This window comes from Ictidomys tridecemlineatus, chromosome 3, assembly GCF_052094955.1.
Source record: "Ictidomys tridecemlineatus isolate mIctTri1 chromosome 3, mIctTri1.hap1, whole genome shotgun sequence".
Taxonomy (NCBI): Eukaryota; Metazoa; Chordata; class Mammalia; order Rodentia; family Sciuridae; genus Ictidomys; species Ictidomys tridecemlineatus.
The window spans coordinates 3,424,429-3,441,407 of NC_135479.1; the positions used below are offsets into that span (position 1 = coordinate 3,424,429).

Consider the following 16,979-nt stretch of genomic DNA (forward strand, 5'->3'; position numbering starts at 1 on the left):
ACCAACCGGGTGGAGTTAGAGGAGGTAAAAGGGTATCATACTGGAAACTTAGGATTCACTTCCCCGCAGTGAGATTTGTTTAAATGCTAACACTGAGTGTGCGCCCTGGCAGCTTAGGTACTAAAGTTAGAACAAACATCATCTCGGTTCTTGTACCAGAATGACATGCAAATTCATGAGGCACCCATATGTTTACAAAGAAAAAAAATAGAGCTGGGTGCAGTGGTCTGCACCTTTAGTCCCAGCCCCTGGGAGACATGAGCCCCCGAATTGGAGGCTGGCCTGGCCAGCACAGTGAGACCCATCCCCCCAAAAAGCCATTTACCTGGACCTGAGGCTTGCTTTTGGGCCCTGCATCCCACTCCCCCTCCGTGCTCAGGAGTTGTCACCGTGGCACACGTGGTCACTCCCTGGAGTCCGTGGGGCAGCAGGCGGGACCAGCAGCCCCTGAGGCTGTGTGCATGTCCGTGTGTGTGTGGCCATAAACATGTCTATTGTTGTGCACACACATACGTGCACGTGTGTTCATGGGTACACACGTGTGCATTCTTGCACATCCTTTTAAGAGAGACAGCATCTGAAGAAAGCTGTTTGATTCTCCCTGAGGTCACTTTCCCTCTTTGCTCTGGATTCTGGGCAGACTAGTGACCATTAGCCTTACAAAAATGGATTTGTGGCATCCTGGGGACCAGGTCCTCAGTGGCGCCTCAGGTCTGGGCCTGCAGGAGGCCGGTTGCCCCCTTGGCAGGGTCAGCTCCCTCCCCGGGAAGACTCAGCGCAGCCGATGCCTGCACTCTGAGGTTGAGGAAGTGGTTTGGTTTCTTTGTGTTAATTTTCTTTTCTCCCTCATTTGTATGTTCCCATGGTTTTGGCTCTCCTTTTCCCCGCCCCAACTCCAGGAGGTATGTAACCTGCACCGCTCGCGCTCTGCCCAGGCCACTGTCATTGCTGCAGCATTTTCTTATTTTCTTATTTTTGGTTTTTTTGTTTTAATCGCTGGTGGTAGTGTTAATGCTGCTTCTAACTTACCGCACAGTCCCTAGGGAACGGGGCAGGCTCGGGGCTGGGGTCGCTCTCCATGTTCCCATTATGGGGATGAAGTACACTGGACAGCAGATGCCAAGGTGCAGGCCAGCTTCCCCAGCACAGTGATGCGAGAGGGCGTGCTCAGAGAGGGCTCGTGAAGACAGAGGTTCCCAATGCACTTTCTTGAAATTATCCGCAGGCGTGTGCTGTGTTAATTCAAATTGATGCAGGGCAGGTGGTGCATGCCTGTAATCCCAGCAGCTTGGGAGGCTGAGGCAGGAGGATGGCAAGTTCAGAGCCAGCCTCAGCAACTTAGCAAGGCCCTAAGCAATTTAGTGAGTCCCTGTTTCAAAATAAAAAATAAAAAGGGCTGGGGTGTGTGTCGGTGGTGAAGCAGGCCTGGCTTCAATCCCTGGCACAGAAAACAGAAGTGAATCCCCACTGACGTCCGTGAGTCAGTCTGCTGGGAGTCATTTCAGCAGTGAGGACGGAGAGAATGGGACCTGGGCTTCCCAAAGCCACGTGCTTCAGACCCCAGGATTGAGAAGCAGATGACACTGGGACATTTGCCTTTTGATGAGAAAAGGAGGCACTATCTCCTCGCCCTGAATGGTGCCAGGTGAAGCTTAATGCCCAGGGCTGCAAGCCCTGCCCGCAGCCCCGAGGCCTCTCCTCGCGGGAGGGCACAGCCTCGACTCTGGTGTGTGCTTTCCGCCCTCCTCCTTTCCCAGTGAGTCCTCCTTAGAATCCCAAATTGGCCTCAGAGCTATGTCGAGGGCATCTGCGCCCCATTTGCTGATTTGGGGAGGCCGGGGGAGGCCGGGCACCCTTCAGCTCTCGGCCTTGGCCCGGCTCGAGCAGAGCCACAGCGGGAGAGACCCAGGGTGGGCCTCCCCACGTGACTGGGGCCTGTCAGGTTGTCTTCCGTGTTGGGAAGGCGCCCCTGGAGGGGACAGGAGCGTGCGGGGGGGTCCTGTGAGTTCCACAGGGACTGTCCTAGCGCACATCGATCTGTCTGCTTGTCCCATGTCTGTTTTTCTGTCCACTGGACACGTTCCCCTGAGCCTGCAGCAGTGCTCCTGGTGAGGACCCTGAACACCGCGTGGTCAGGGTGACGCAGCCCTCTGGGGTCAGCAGGGGACTCCTGCAGCTCTGCTTCCTCTCCTTGATCTCCTTCCATCCTGTTCCTTTTGGCATCTGACCCACCTTTTTCATGGTTTGCTAAGTCCCAGTGTCACCGGGGTGGTGTCTTATGACAGTGCACGGGCGGTGGCCTGGGCTGGTGGTTCCTGTGTGCTGAGGCCTGCCAGGGGCACAGTCTCCTGGGCAGCTGGAGCCCCCCCTGAGTCTGAAATGGGGGAGGGGTCCTTTGTAAAAGCAGACGGTCTCTCCTGTGACCTCTTTGTTGGCACCCAGGTCTGCCCGGCCTCGGTGGCGTGCAGGCATCCTGCCACATAACCCTTGGGATGTTTACATATGACTGACCCAGTGCGTGGGGTCGGCCTCTGCTGGCTGGGGCCTCCTGGCTGCGGGGCCTGTGGGCCTGTGGCCTGCTCCCTCTGGGAACCCAGGTGTGCCACGTAGAATCTGGCAAGAGCTCAGGACCACACAGAGCCGAAGTGGCCCGCCGGCCGCGCCCTGTGCAAGCCCACAGACAGGTCCTGGCAATTGGAAAGAGTCCCCAAAAAACTGACCCGTTGTTGCAGGCCATTGGCAAGAAGGGCAGGAGAGTGCCCACCAGGTCCTGCCAGGGGCACACTGGGGACACGGCCCTCCCAGGGTGTCAGGACTTAGTGACAGGGCGGAGCTGAAAAGAGCAGGCGCAAGATGAGCCTTCACCTGACAGGCCTGGCCAGAGGCTGCAGGCGAGGGTCTCCTGGGAGAGGGCTCCGTGCAGCCGGGCAGTGAGCTTGCCCTTCCTTGGGTCTGACCCAGTGTGACTCCAGGACCCACCCTCGCTCACGGGAAGTAGAGAGCACTGAGTGCTCGGTCACCACGGGAGCCCCGTCTGGCCCCAGCCTCTCGCAGCAGCCATTTTTGCCGCCGGCCCAGCAGACTCTCCATGGAGACGCAGACTGTGCCAGGCAACAGCCCCACTCCCCACAGTCGCTCCTTTCTGGTGAGGGAGTCTGCGTTGATGCTCCCCCAGGACTCCGAGGGCTTTGTTTTCAGGACACCAGCCAGAGGGCTTCCAGCTGGTGCGGGAGTTCGCCTCGGTCAGCGGGGTAGAGGGTGAAGGGACATGGCTCGAGTCCAGGGAAATGGACCTCACTGGCAGGTTGCCATGCTTCCTCCCCGTCCGCTGCCGCCTGTCACTTCCGTGGAGCCTTCTCGGGGCCTGGCTGGTTGTCAGTGGCAGCCAGCTGTGCAGGGTGCGGGCCCCGCCTCCTCTCCGCGCTGCCCGTGTCCACCACGCAGGCTTTGGCTGCTCCTCCTGTCCGCGGCACATTTGCGATACATGTCATTGTCACCCCTGGGGTCCTCCCCAGCCATGCTCTCTCTCATCTGCTGTCTGACCCATCTCGGGAGTCATCCAGACACGCTTGCTCTGCTCGTACCCATAGACTTTCATGTCGTGAAAGGTGCTTTGTCTTGGCTGTGTCTCGTCACTGGTGTCAGCTTTGCCGTGGTCTAAATGTTCCCCGACACCCTGCCCCGCCCCTCCCCGGAAGACAGTGCCGTGTGTCGTGGACCAGGCGCTGGGTCTCCTCTCTGAGCTCCTCTCTCTTTGCTCTGTAGGTGGCAGGGTCAAGACCTGGAAGAGGCGCTGGTTCATCCTGACTGACAACTGCCTTTACTACTTTGAATACACCACGGTGAGCACCTGCCGCCGTCCACGGGACGGCTCAGGCCTCTAAACACTCTGACCAAGCTCCGTCAAGGGGCCTGGGAGTGGTGGGATTTGTCCTTCCACAACTCCTCTGGGGTCGGGGAAGGGTTGAAGCCACAGGTGAGAACTAAGGGGACCCCCAGAAAGGGGAGCCCTCACAGGGATGTGGAGCCCCTGGCCCCAGGAGTATGGCTCAGCAGCACCTGGTTCCAGGAGGGACCCGAGAGAGCAGTGTGCTCGGTGTTGGGGTGGGTTTGGAGCTGGCCAGAAAGAATGGACTCAGATCAGTTGCCAAGCAGGAGTTGGTGGCCTTGCTGAGAGGGACGTGTGGGGACACGGAAGCGTGGTGAACTGGAGAATTCAGGTTTTCTAGGGTAGCAGAAACTGAAGGATCTGTTTCTCTGAAACAGCTCAGGGCATAAAATTCAATGGAGAAAAGGAAGTGAAGCGAATCAGTAAAAGCTGACTTGAGACCGTCTGGAGTTCTACGAAGCTCGAGTTTCCTTAAACCAGACAGGTTCTGTGGGCTTTGTTCCGTGGAGGAGGACCCCGCCATTCTGCGTCTGTCTCCTCCCTTCTGTGGCAGTGGCCTGTGGGGACAGAAAGCAAGGGGACGCGCCAGAGAGCCCCGCAGGTGACGGTCTTCAGGCCGCAGCTCACACCAGTGGCCTGGCATTGCTGACTCTGCCGGCCTCCTGGTGGATGCCCAGAAGTGTGGGCACCCGGCAGTGTGAGGTGGGGTCTTGTGGCTGAGCTGGGAACGCTCCCTGCTGTTCTTCCCCTGGCTGTCACTGCGTGAAGTCCTTGGTCCCACTGAGGTGGTACTCGGGCAGCAGGGCCCCGCCGCCTGGCAGCTCATGGGTTGGGCCGCAGCACCTGGCTGCCCTCTGGAACTGGGGCTTCACCCTGCTCTCCGTCACTGAGAACGTCATGCAGACGTGGCTTCTCCCCGGGCCAAGCTGCACACGTGGGTCAGGGCTACCTCAGTGCCCTCCCACGGGCTCTCTTAATGGCGGGTGGTGGCCTTCAACGCACAGCTCTGACTGGGCTCCAGCAGCTGGCTCTGCTTCTTTTCTGCATTGAAGATGTCCTCAGGTATCAGCAGCGCCCCTCAGGTCTGTGAAGTCACAGAGTGAGCTTTCTCCTGGTGAGCCAAGGGCCTCCGAGCAGACGAGCAGGGAAGGCGTTCTGTCCACCGCTGGCCCCCGGGTTGCCTTCTTTCCTGAAGGTGCCTACACCAGTGTCTGGACGTCTGTTGGTCTCTGTCACTGTCTTCTGGTTAAATGGCGTTGCACAAGTGCTGGACAGGTGCCTGCAGGGTCATGCGGTTCTGGACTCTCGTGGCACTCGGTGACGCAGCCCTGGGTGTCATGGGCAGCCAGGAGGCCCTGCCCTTGGCATTCACCACCCAGAGGAGAGCAGTGCTCAGGCTGCACCATGTGAGCTGGCCTGCCATGCATTGTGATGGCATAGAAAGTGCTAGAATTCAAAATACCTGGGCCTCCACCACATGTTCAGGGGAGTGACCAAGGAGACACAAAGGTCGGAGACTTGAGGGGAAGAGAATCTAGAGCCACTCAGACGTGCCAGAGCACCTGGAGGGCAGCATGCAGAGCAGGAGTGAGGGGTCCTTCCAGAAGGTCAGCCTGCTGGCCCAGCCGCAGCCACCGTCCCGGAGACCCATCTGAGAGAGTGGAGCAGCTGGGGAAACAGCAGCCATGTGGGAGACAGGGCCTGCGCACAGCCTAGGACGGCGGCCCCGCCAGGCAGAGGCAGGACGTGCCTGGAGATGAGGTCTGTTTCCCTTAAAGGGTAAGGGAAGAGACAAGGATGGCAGGCCGCATCGCAGCAAGAGCTCCAGGGAGCTTCCTCACAGGGCCAACAGCCATGGGCCACCGGCCTTGGCTGGAAAAGCAGCCGCTCCCAGCAGTCTTCCCTGGCCAAGGTGGACCGGCCCAGCATGCAAGCTCTGAGGGGCTTGGGGGCAGCCCCCACCTGCTGTGCAGCCACCTTGCCATCCCTGCAGAGCTCACCAGGGACTGTATCAAGCAGCAGGGGTGGGAAACGGACACCTGACCCTCCTCGAAAGATGCCACTGGACGGTAAAAGCCAACCAGGAAAGAATGACCAGAAGAGGGCGTGGGGTGTAGAAGAGCCCTGGGGGCCCTGAGCGCACCCCTTCAGTGTGGCCTGGCGCTGCTGCACACTGCGTGTGGGACAGCTGGCCACGCGCTGCGCATGCTGCCGGTCAGCACTAAGGTGCACCTGGCCACTCCCGCACAGCCAGAGCATGTGCTGGTGCTGAGAACTGGCACTGGGACAGGGCGAGTGCCAGCTGTGGGGAACCTGGGACCCGCACCCAGGGCCCTGATGCCAAGGTAGAAACAGCCCTGGGCTGAAATGCGCTCATGAACTGGTGCTGAGATATAGAGTGGCCCTGAAGTCCACTGGGCAGGAACGGACTCACTTAAACAAGGAACTGCTGTGGACCAACTGTAGATGGTGGCTGCGGGACAGTCGGGGTGGGATCAGCCTGGGCCACGGGAAGTGAAGTAAGCAACAACAGTCAGAGGTGGAACCAGAAATGACGCCCGGAACTCTGAGGGTGCGTCTTATCTCTCAAGCAAAGAGTCAGTAGGCACCAGTAAGCCCTTTCCAGTCGGTGCCGGGCGCTGGACACTCAGGGCAGGAGAGAGCCCACCACAAGAAGAGGAAGCCCAGGCTGGGATGCCTGCTGCCAGCACACGGATGGCCCCTGCCACACGCGGTCCAGGAGCCAGGCGAGCGCCCTGCCTTGGGCTGGACGTGGGGAGCTTCTCCTTTTGAACTCACACAACAGCGATCATGGGTGCTGTCCACAGTGCATCCACTGGTGAGCTGGGCTGCACCAAGCCTGGTGAAGAGCTGTTTGATGCATACAGTGGTACCTTCCCTCTGAGCGCTGCACCCCGGGCCACAAGAACGGGCCAAGGTGGCCCAGAGGAGGAAGGGATTTTAAACAGAAAATGGTGAAAGAAACTTCAAAAGAAATAAGAGAAGAGAAAGAAGAACGCCAAGGTCAGCACTCTGCTGCAGGTGCTGGTCCACGTGCAAGGTCTTCGCGGCCTGCATGGAGGCTGTGGGCTCCAGGTGATGCTTGGGGTCCTGCTGAGGGGCGGGGCCACACGGCAGGCAGGTGCCCCGCCTCCCGGAGCACAGAGTGTTAAAAATCTGTATCTGTAAGAAAGACCAGCACCTCTGAAGGTTCTTCATACTTTCTTTTAAACTTGTATAAGGTTTTTTAGGAGTTATCTCTTGTAGCAAAGAACACTTTACTTTGACGTTTAACACTTCAGTTTTTGCTGCAGGTTTTTTTTTCCTACTAAATTCTGTATAATTAGAATTTTTTTATGAAAACACCTTGTGAAATAGCCCACTTTCATGAAGCCTGTTCTATTTCTTTTTCTTTCTCTGTACACACACAAAATAGCTTCAGCTCCTGTCAGAAGTGATAATTTATAGTGATTTGGGATGTTTGTTCTTTTCTGCAATATTTTAAGCTCTTTATAATGAGCAAATATTATTTTTACAAAAACAAAGGCACTTGCACTTAAGAAAAACCAAATAAGCCAAAGACGTCAACACTGGTTAATTCTGTCTTCATGGGGACGGGTGACTGCTGGGCCCAGGTGGGCCTCTGTGAGGAGTGCTGTGTGTCTGTTCCTAGGCTTGGTGGTCCAGCTCACTTATTTATTCACCTATTTTTGGTGCTGGGAATCAAACCCAGGACCCCTTGAATGCAGGCTCTACCACTGAGCTGCACTCCCAGCCCCTGGCATCTGTTTATGGGATGAGGACCCTAGAGGTAAGAGCCTTCCAGTACTCGGAACCTCACCCTATTGGCCAGGAGCCCGACCTTCAGTGTTTGGATCAGCGGTTCCCGGTTCGTGCCTCCAGCTCCTACAGATGGGAGTGCTCCCGAGTCCACTCAGGAGCTCTGGCCTTGTGGGGAGGAGCGCAGGGAGGTCTGTGGTGAACAGGGTGCTAGGACAGACAAGATGGGCACAGGGAAAGTAGTGACCACCGCTCTAGGCAGGTGTGAATCCTTCAATGTCCAGAACACACATCGTGCCACTGTGTCTCTGATAACTTGGGCCCAACAGTCTAAGAGGGAAAATGAGGTCACATCCCCATTAAGCCCAAATTATGTCAGCTCTTAGCCTGCCCACCCGCTCCCCGGCAGCACCCAACCCAGGGAACACAGAAGGATATTCCAGAGGCTCAAGCGCCAGCTAACCCTAGAAGCAAGAGCACTGGGGTGGGGGGGGAGCTGGAGTCGCGGCACTTGGCTGAGAGCTGCTGAGAAGGCCGATCGGCCATCACCAGCTCCATACCCGGCTGCAGGGCCACATCTCAAGAGGGTGACACCAAGTGTCCCTGGACTGAGGGCCCTGGGCACAGTTGAGGGTGGGACAGCCTACAAAAGCAGGAGTATCCGGGCACCTGACCTCTGCCCGTCCCCGTCCGTCTCAGAGTCCAGCTGCTCAGGCAGAGAGAGAGGAGAGAGAGGCCCTCTGCCCTCTGTGCAGGCTCCCGCCCAGATGAGCCCCCAGTCCACCGCCCCACCAGCTTGGCCCCTGTCCCCACTGCACAGCCGGAGAGTCCCAGGACCTGAGGAAGGCTTCTGAACCCGGAGCTCGAGGGGAAGAGGACTCATGGGAGAGAGCCTTCGCGCCCGGCGCCTGAGCCCAGGAGGGAGACGGGAGGCAGCATCGAGGAAGTCTGCCAGGAAGAGTAAAAAGACAATAAAGTTCTGGTGTTTTTTATTGTTGTTGTTTTTAAAATAAAAACAAGAACTAGACCAGGAGGCCCCACGTGTTCCAGAGAGGACAAGAATTCAACGTGGAGGTGGTCCTCAACAAGACGGTGTGTAATAAACCTCTCCAAGATGAAGGCTGGGCCTCCAGGTAAAAAGACTGACCCAGTGCCCTGCGCAGCGCTGGAACTAGGTCCACCCTAGGGCCACGTCCTGTGGAGTCCAGAGCAAGGAGGGAGAGGAGAGCTCAGCAAACAGAGTGACTCTGAGAGCTGAAGACAGGGACACCATGCTTCAGAGCTCTGAGGGTCTTGTCACCACCTGGACGGCTGCACTCAGCCCACTGTCCGTTCAGTAGCCACCAAGGCACCTCAGCAGAGGCCCACGCCCGCTCAGGGCCCAGTGGAGGATGTTCCAAGCGTGCCCAGGAAGAACAGGAGACGCTGTGGCTCCAGGAAGAAGCAGGGTCTTGAGGGGACAGGGAGGACAGGGAGGGAGGGAGGACAGGAGAGAGGGAGAAGGGCACCTGAGGAGGAAGTGCCCGGGTGGAGGATGCGAGGCCCCTGAGGGATCTCACTAGAGCCGAGTCAGCGGGGCCTGCAGGAGGTGGAAGGAGAGAAGCTTCTGACAAGAGGGAGACATTGGGGAAGGTAAACAGAAGGAGCAGCCCCCCACTCGCTCTGGAAAGGGAGAGCAGGTCACTCCATGGTACAGCCTGGTGGTGCTCACGCAGCCCCCACGTGGCTGGGGCCGAGGCCAGAGGAGGTAGCCCCTTCTGCAGGTGGCTCCCCACAGCCATTCAGAGGCGTGCTCAGGGGAGGTTGGAGGCCAGCGCCAGCCGATTGGCTGAAGGTGAGAAGAGCTGCCGTGGGAGGGAGCCTGCACTGGTGGGCCTGGGAGTTTGTGCCTGTGTGACTGGGATCCAACGCAGGTGTGGACAGTAGCGGGTGCTGGCGGTGGGGGTGTGCACTGGGCAGGAGCCTTTCAGAACAGAGGGGCCACCCCCGGGAGGAGCCGTGTGCTGGGCTGGGTTTTCGGCTCTGTCTGGAGATGGGTCTGGCTGTAGCTGTCGGCAGACGTCTCTCTAGGGCTGTGCGGTCTTAAGGGGGTGGGAGGTGAGAGGAGGCTGGGGGGTGTTCAGCCCGAGGCTGGGGAGGCTTCTAGAAACTGCTGGCACCAGACTTAGGGCTGAGAAGAGGAGGAGAGCCAAGCAAAGACGAGGGCAGGGCAGGTCCTCTCTCTGGGAAGGAGCTCACTGCCAGGCTCACCCCAGAGGCTCTGTGGGCCTCCTGGCTGTCTACCTGCAAGGGACTTAGAGGGTTCCAGACCCTGGGATTCAGGATGGCCCAGAGCTGTCGGAGCTTCATGACCCGGAGTCCTCGCGGGTGGTGACATCCTCCTCTTGGCCCTGCCCTCAGGATAAGGAGCCCCGGGGGATCATCCCTTTGGAGAACCTGAGCATCCGGGAGGTGGAGGACTCCAAGAAGCCAGTGAGTATCCCTGATGAGGTACTGGGCGGGCCAAGGAACCGAGTCCCAGAGGCCTTCTGCGAAACACCCGAGAAGTGTGCCCTCCAGTCGCCTTCCTTTCCCTTTCCCCTGAGTGTCCGGCCACAGGGGACTAAGCTTCCTTTGTCTTGTTCTGCCTGGGTGTCACCCTCACCCTCACATGCAGTGTGGAAATCGTCCCTCAAATGGCAGCACCGTGCACCTGTGGCCTGGGCTGCGACTTCTTTGTGACCTTGGCGGGCCTTACATGCATGTTTCCTTTGCTGGTTTGGCTTCATGGAGCGCTAGGAGCCCTGCAGCCCGTCTGCAGGAGCAGAGGCGCGGGCCAGGCCGTCTTCCCGACAGTCCGAGTGGCGCAGTGGGCCCGAGGCGTCCTGCGCTGGGCTGCTCGTCTCCATAGGAAACACACCCAGCCCAGGTTTCCTGAAGGCTGGGGTGAAGGGTAAAGGCAGGGCCGTCCCTCTCGTGCCTCTCGTTTCAGAACTGCTTTGAGCTTTACATCCCTGACAATAAAGACCAGGTGATCAAGGCCTGTAAGACGGAGGCCGACGGGCGCGTGGTGGAAGGGAACCACACCGTGTACCGGATCTCGGCCCCCACGCCCGAGGAGAAGGAGGAGTGGATCAAGTGCATGAAGTAAGTGAGGCCTGGTGCCCGCTGCCTCCTGCCCACGTGCCTGCTGCTCCCAGAGCAAGGTGCTTGAGCAAGACCCCAGCCCACCCCGGAGGCCTTCAGGCGCTTGGCCGCCGGCAGTTTTAGTCTAGGTTGCCTGTAGGAGCGGGGGCACCCACTGGGCCCTTCCTGCCGTGGGGAGCGCAGCCAGGCTGGCATTGTCTCAGTGGAGATGGGTTCACCCCATGAGACGCTTTGCAACCACAGATGAGGAAACTGAGGCACAGAGGCTCACACAGCTGCTTAAACAGCAGTGCCAGGCCCTCCCCAGCCTGCCCCCGGGAGGAAGCTGTGGGCCTGGGGGAGACTGCCCGCTGAGCACAGGGCCACAGGGCCCAGGCTCTGACGCTGCCACCACCATCCACCCCTTCAGGTCCTGTGTGGGGCCTGTCCTCATGTGGCCTGCCGGCCTCTCTCCTGAGACTGAGGCCTGACCCTCTGCGGGGGGCTGCCAGCGAGCACGGCTACACGTCCCCCTCACTCATGGCTGCCCCCAGGCCTCACCCTCAGTCTGCCCACGTGTTTTCCTTAGAAAGTCTCCCTGTTACCTGGGCCTTGGTGATGTCACCTGGAGAGTGGGAGGATGTGCCCCAGGGACCCAAGGGTGTGCCCACGTGCTGTCCTTGCCCACTAATGGAGCTGAGGGCCCTCAGGTCTATTTTTGGTGTTTCAACCTGTGTGGGCCAGGGTTACATCCTGAGTAGTGACTGGACGGGAGGTGTGGCCTGGAGGAGGGGGAGGTCTCTATTCCCATGAGGGTCATCTCTGCAAGTTCCTGCAGCCCAGAGGCAGGTGCAGCGAGAGGGTGGGCGTGGAGCCTGCGCACCTGTCCTCCTGGTCTCTCTGAGCGTGACTCCTGTGTGAAGGAGGAGGGTGGTGTGGTGGGCAGCCATCACTCTGTCTAGACTTGGTGGCTTCCCTGGGTGGCAGCTAGTATGGGAAATGGCCCTGGACAGGAGCCAGACAAACTCTCCGCTGAGCAGTGTTCAGTCACCTACCTGCAAGGAGGCTTGGAGCCCTGGCCTCTGGACGCTGCCCCTGTAGCTGGGTTGTGGATGCAACCTGCGTATCTTGTGCCCTTTTTAATGTGTGTTTTCAGAAGTACTTAACTTTCATTATGAAATTTTTTTATTGTATGATTTGAGGTCAGGGTTGTCACTTTGTTCTTCCAAGTGAATGGTTAACTGTCAGGATATGGAGCCTTGACAGATCTGCCCCACCCCCATTCGCCTGCTCTCACAGATTGTACAAGTGCCCGTGTTGACCACTGTGTTTCTCTGTGTGAACACGGCACTGCTCCTCACCAGAGTGGGCCCTGAAAGACCCCTTCCTCTCCCCCTCCCCAGCTCTTCTCCCAGGACAGTTCTGGCTGTTTGTCCATCTTGTTCACAGCTTTTGCTTCTGGAGTAGGAAAGTGAAGCACTCTGTAAAGTCCTGCAGACTCCCCAGTCCTTTCACTTGGAGGCCAAGCCCCTGCCAGGGTTGTGAGCTCTCCTGGTGGCTCCAGAGCCAGCTGTGCTTTAGGACAGGAGGGCTGCCCGGGGACCATTACCCTCACCTTGCACGTGAGGACCTCAGACCCAGCAGGCGAAGCCCCCAGGGCATGCTGCTGTCCAGCCCAGCAGGGAGCTCAGGCCCTGCGCTGGTCAGCAGGTCTGTGCTCTGTCTGGACCGGGCGCTTCTCCCAGGCACATGGTGGAGACAGCAGGAGGAGGGAGGAGGCTGACCTGGAGAACGATCCTGATATCATGGGACGATTCTGCGGAAGGTTGGGTGCGGGACGTGCTTGTTTCTTATCACGGGTTCCCAGGGTCCCCAGCAGCCTGAGTTCATGGTGGCACTGGCATGCAGCTGTCACAACAGAGTCCGGCTGTGTGCCCATGGCGGAGCGCAGTGCAGTAGTGCTGTGACCGTCACCGAGGGCTGGTGTGCTAGGCACGCTGATGTCACACACAGTCCCAGAGCCCACCCGGGCTCCTCCACGCCAGCGAGCAGCTGAGGGATGGCAGCCGTGGCGCTGGCCCTGGTGCCAGCCCGGTGCCCTCTGCCATTCCCAGCAGGTTCCCTGTAGACATGCCGGCCACGGGCATCTCTGCAGGAACAGCAACTTCCTGAAGGGTCAGGCCATCCAGCCAAGGAGGAACCAGCACCTCCCAAAAGTGAGACAGATGTTTGGAATGACCAGATTCCCTCATGAAGCCACTGGGTGTCAAGGTCCCCTCAGGACATGTTCCCAGACCGAGGGGACATCGACTCTGGTGAACAGCTCCCAGTCGGCTCAGCAGCGCCGTGGTGGCTCCTGGCACCATCATCTGGGGCGCTAGCACAGTGCCTGCTGTTGTGTGGCTGGACTGAGCTCAGGACTGGTCACCCGTAGGAAGCCACTGAGCCTCAGGACTAGAGGATCGCATCTTGAGAAAGACAGCAAGGAGGGCCTGCGCCTCGGGCCTGTCCCGTGCTGCCCTGCTCTTGGCCAGGGCGACCCCCACTCCCCTCCCTGCCCAGCCCTTCGCAGGGCCTCCACGGTACCAGCCCCCGCAGCAGCACTGAGCTCCCGTGGGTGGTGCAGGCCCTGACGGCCTCTGGCACGCCACACCTTGGGCAGCTGCTCGTGATGCATTTGATTGTACAGCTCTCACGGTTGCAAGGGCGTCAGAGGTCAGCGTGGGACTTGGTTTCTCCTCTGAATTGGAATGCAGCTATGAGAAGGGAAGGGCTCCGTTCCTGGGTGTAGCTTGATCATTAGTGAAAACTGGCTCGCGTCCACCAGTTCCCTAAGCCACTGTGGGGACGGTGCAGGTGGGCGCTGGCCTGGCCTTGCCAGGCATGGAGCAGCGGGGCGCTGGAACGCACCAGCTCGCTCTGCTGGCCCTGAACCTCATGTCTGTTTGCCCTTTCTGTTCTCCAGAGCAGCCATCAGCAGGGACCCTTTCTACGAGATGCTTGCAGCGCGGAAAAAGAAAGTCTCCTCCACGAAGAGACACTAGCACTACCAGGACGTCACCTTCGTCACCCTCGAAGCTCCAGCCCTCCTCCCGCCTCATGAGGGCGAGGGGAGCCACCTGCCCGCCTTCCTGCAGACTGGCTTCAGCTTCTGCGGCTTTCTCTCAGGGGAGATGGGTGGGTGGCTGTCGCGGGGAAGGGCCTGGCGCCTGCCAAGCATGGGTCCCTGGTGCTCCCTCCCAGTGCAGAGGCCCACTCCTGTCAGTCCTTCCCAGGAGCAGCTCCGGCCTGCACTTGAACCTACTTAGGGATGTGTCAGTGCTTAAGAACGGAGGACAGGAAGAGAAGCCACGAACTACAAAGATCTATTTTTTTCTTTTTTAACAACACAGTGCTACATTCTGCCCACCCAAGGAGGGCCCCTGTGCTGCTGCGGGGTCCTCCGGCAGGGCCAGCCAGCTGCCTGCTGAGCCTCTGGGAGTCTCTGCCTGGTGGCTTCCCTGGGCGACAGGGCTGAAGCGAGGGCTGCGGCAGGAGGGCCCTGGGCACAGCAGTGCGCGTGCAGGGCAGCGGGCATGGGCAGGCCGAGCTGCGGCCCCAGTGCCTGGGCACCAAGCAGAGGAGAGCGCTGATGGACCCTATTGTCTTTCTCCCTAGAGTCCGAGGCTTGCTGGGCTTTAGTAGGAAGTCTGCGTTTTCCTTGAACTAAATACCTAATAACCAAAACTGTGAGCAGGTCGTCCCATCTGTCCTGGATGCCTGCCGGTTCCCGCCCGCTTTTTTCTTTCTCCTTCCCCAAACTCCGCTCCTCGTTCTAGAGGAAGGAGTAGGTCTTACCTGATCCCTGTTGGCCTTCAGCCTTTCTGCCTCAAAACTGGCCCCAACTGGACTATTCTGGTGGCTCTGTGGCGGTCTCCAGAGGGGCAGCCCCTGGTCTGCTCAGCAGGGTGCAGTGGAGCGGCGGGGCCAGCCTGCCTCTCCTCCTCCCCGTGTTGGGAGTGGGCCTGGCGCCCCTGGCTCCCCTCGGCACTCTCCTGCCGTTCTCTCAGGGACTCTCAAGGGCAGCTCCGGCCACAGGCCAGGGCCAGCGTGCCAGTCCAGGCAAAGCAGGTGGCGGCCGCCCCTCCGCATGCCCCTCCAGATGCCAAGGGCAGGCTGTGCAGAGCCGCTCCAGCAGGCAGAGACAGGGACCTGGTGGGCTGAGGCCTGGCTCCTGGCCCTGCGGCCCTGCGTCGGTGGGGCTGGGGCAGCCTGCCCGGCCTGAGCCCCGCTGGGAGCTCCAGGCACTTCAGCAGGAGTCTGTGAAGGTGACAGTGGCAAGAGGGGTCCAGGCTGGAAACCTGAGCTCTCTGGAGAACCGGGCAGGGCCCGCCAAAGTGGGGATGGTCAGGGCCAGCGCTGGAACCCCCCCTCCCCCCGCAGGCCCAGTCCCCCGCACTGGCTCTCACAGGTGTTTCCTGGACAGACAGGCACCTGGATCAGTGTTAGTCTATTTATCAGAGGTGTAAATAATCATGTATAGTTTTTCGCCTTTTAGATTATTTTGTATTTGTTTAAAAAAAGGTTTTGTCAAAATATAAAGAAATGACTGAAAGTTGTTGACAGGGTTTTTAAAAAAATAATTATTATTCCAATTGTTCTTGTTTGTTTTTGCCTTGTAAACTAGCGCCAAGGAACTGCAGCAAATAAACTCCAAACCTGCCCAAACCACCTCAGCCTCTGCACGTGTCCCCTGCGGCTTCTGAGGTGGGGTGGGCCTCCTCAGCCCTGCTCCTGGCAGGGCACGCCACGCCCCCGGGAGGAGGGTGGTTTGAAGGTCAGTTGGGAGGGGTCTGTCCGCTGTTAGGAGAGCAGAGCAGGAAAGGGATGCGCTTAGTGCTTGTCCCTTACTTTTCCCAAGGAAAAATAGAGGCGAAGGGCCCACCCTTAAAGAGGAGAAGTGACCCTTGGTCAGCAAAGTCTCCAGAGTCACTTGAGCCTCCCAGACACCTTGTGGTGCCAGGAGCAGCAGACCCCAGGGAGCCACCAAGGCAGCCAGGAGGGCCGCTTGCTGCCCAGGTCCTCCCCAGCGTCCCTGTGACCCCACCTTGCTGAGAAGTCACCAAAAGACAGAGCAGCTGTTGGCCCCGAAGGCCATGCTACTCTGCCTACTGCTCCTCCTATCTCGGAAGCAGGACCTGCTCTCTGCCCACCTTCCTGAGGTCCTGCCCACCTTCCTGAGGTCCTGCCCACCTTCCTGAGGTCCTGCCCTCCTTCCTGAGGTCCTGCCCACCTTCCTGAGGTCCTGCCCACCTTCCTGAGGTCCTGCCCACCTTCCTGAGGTCCTCTCTGCCTTCCTGAGGTCCTGCCCACCTTCCTGAGGTCCTCTCTGCCTTCCTGAGGTCCTCCCTGCCTTCCTGAGGTCCTCCCTGCCTTCCTGAGGTCCTCCCTGCCTTCCTGAGGTCCTCTCTGCCTTCCTGAGGTCCTGCCCACCTTCCTGAGGTCCTGCCCGCCTTCCTGAGGTCCTGCCCTCCTTCCTGAGGTCCTGCCCACCTTCCTGAGGTCCTCCCCGCCTTCCTGAGGTCCTCCCCGCCTTCCTGAGGTCCTGCCCGCCTTCCTGAGGTCCTCCCCGCCTTCCTGAGGTCCTCCCCGCCTTCCTGAGGTCCTGCCCGCCTTCCTGAGGTCCTCTCTGCCTTCCAGAGGTCCTGCCCGCCTTCCTGAGGTCCTCTCTGCCTTCCTGAGGTCCTCCCTGCCTTCCTGAGGTCCTCTCTGCCTTCCTGAGGTCCTGCCCGCCTTCCTGAGGTCCTGCCCGCCTTCCTGAGGTCCTGCCCGCCTTCCTGAGGTCCTCTCTGCCTTCCTGAGGTCCTCCCCGCCTTCCTGAGGTCCTCCCCGCCTTCCTGAGGTCCTCCCTGCCTTCCTGAGGTCCTGCCCACCTTCCTGAGGTCCTGCCCACCTTCCTGAGGTCCTGCCCACCTTCCTGAGGTCCTCCCCTCCTTCCTGAGGTCCTGCCCACCATCCTGAGGTCCTGCCCACCTTCCTGAGGTCCTGCCCACCTTCCTGAGGTCCTGCCCACCTTCCTGAGGTCCTCCCCTCCTTCCTGAGGTCCTGCCCACCTTCCTGAGGTCCTGCCCACCTTCCTGAGGTCCTGCCCACCTTCCTGAGGTCCTGCCCACCTCCCTGGGTCCTCCCCGCCTTCCTGAGGTCCTGCCCGCCTTCCTGAGGTCCT

General features: G+C 59.6%; 1 protein-coding gene across 3 annotated transcripts in view; it reads left to right on the forward strand.

Moving 5' to 3' along the window:
* Nucleotides 1-15,484, forward strand: part of Cyth1 (cytohesin 1) — a 67,963-nt gene extending 52,479 nt beyond the window's left edge. For 2 of the 3 annotated variants that reach the window (XM_078041539.1, XM_013361662.3), the window contains exons 10-13: nucleotides 3,764-3,842; nucleotides 10,070-10,141; nucleotides 10,641-10,795; nucleotides 13,740-15,484. In XM_078041539.1, coding sequence (XP_077897665.1) covers nucleotides 3,764-3,842; nucleotides 10,070-10,141; nucleotides 10,641-10,795; nucleotides 13,740-13,818 — 385 coding nt within the window. In that variant the 3' untranslated portion in view covers nucleotides 13,819-15,484. The remainder of the gene's footprint in view (nucleotides 1-3,763; nucleotides 3,843-10,069; nucleotides 10,142-10,640; nucleotides 10,796-13,739) is intronic. The other variant, XM_021731262.3, reaches the window with a different exon arrangement.
* The last annotated feature ends 1,495 nt before the right edge of the window (nucleotides 15,485-16,979 follow it).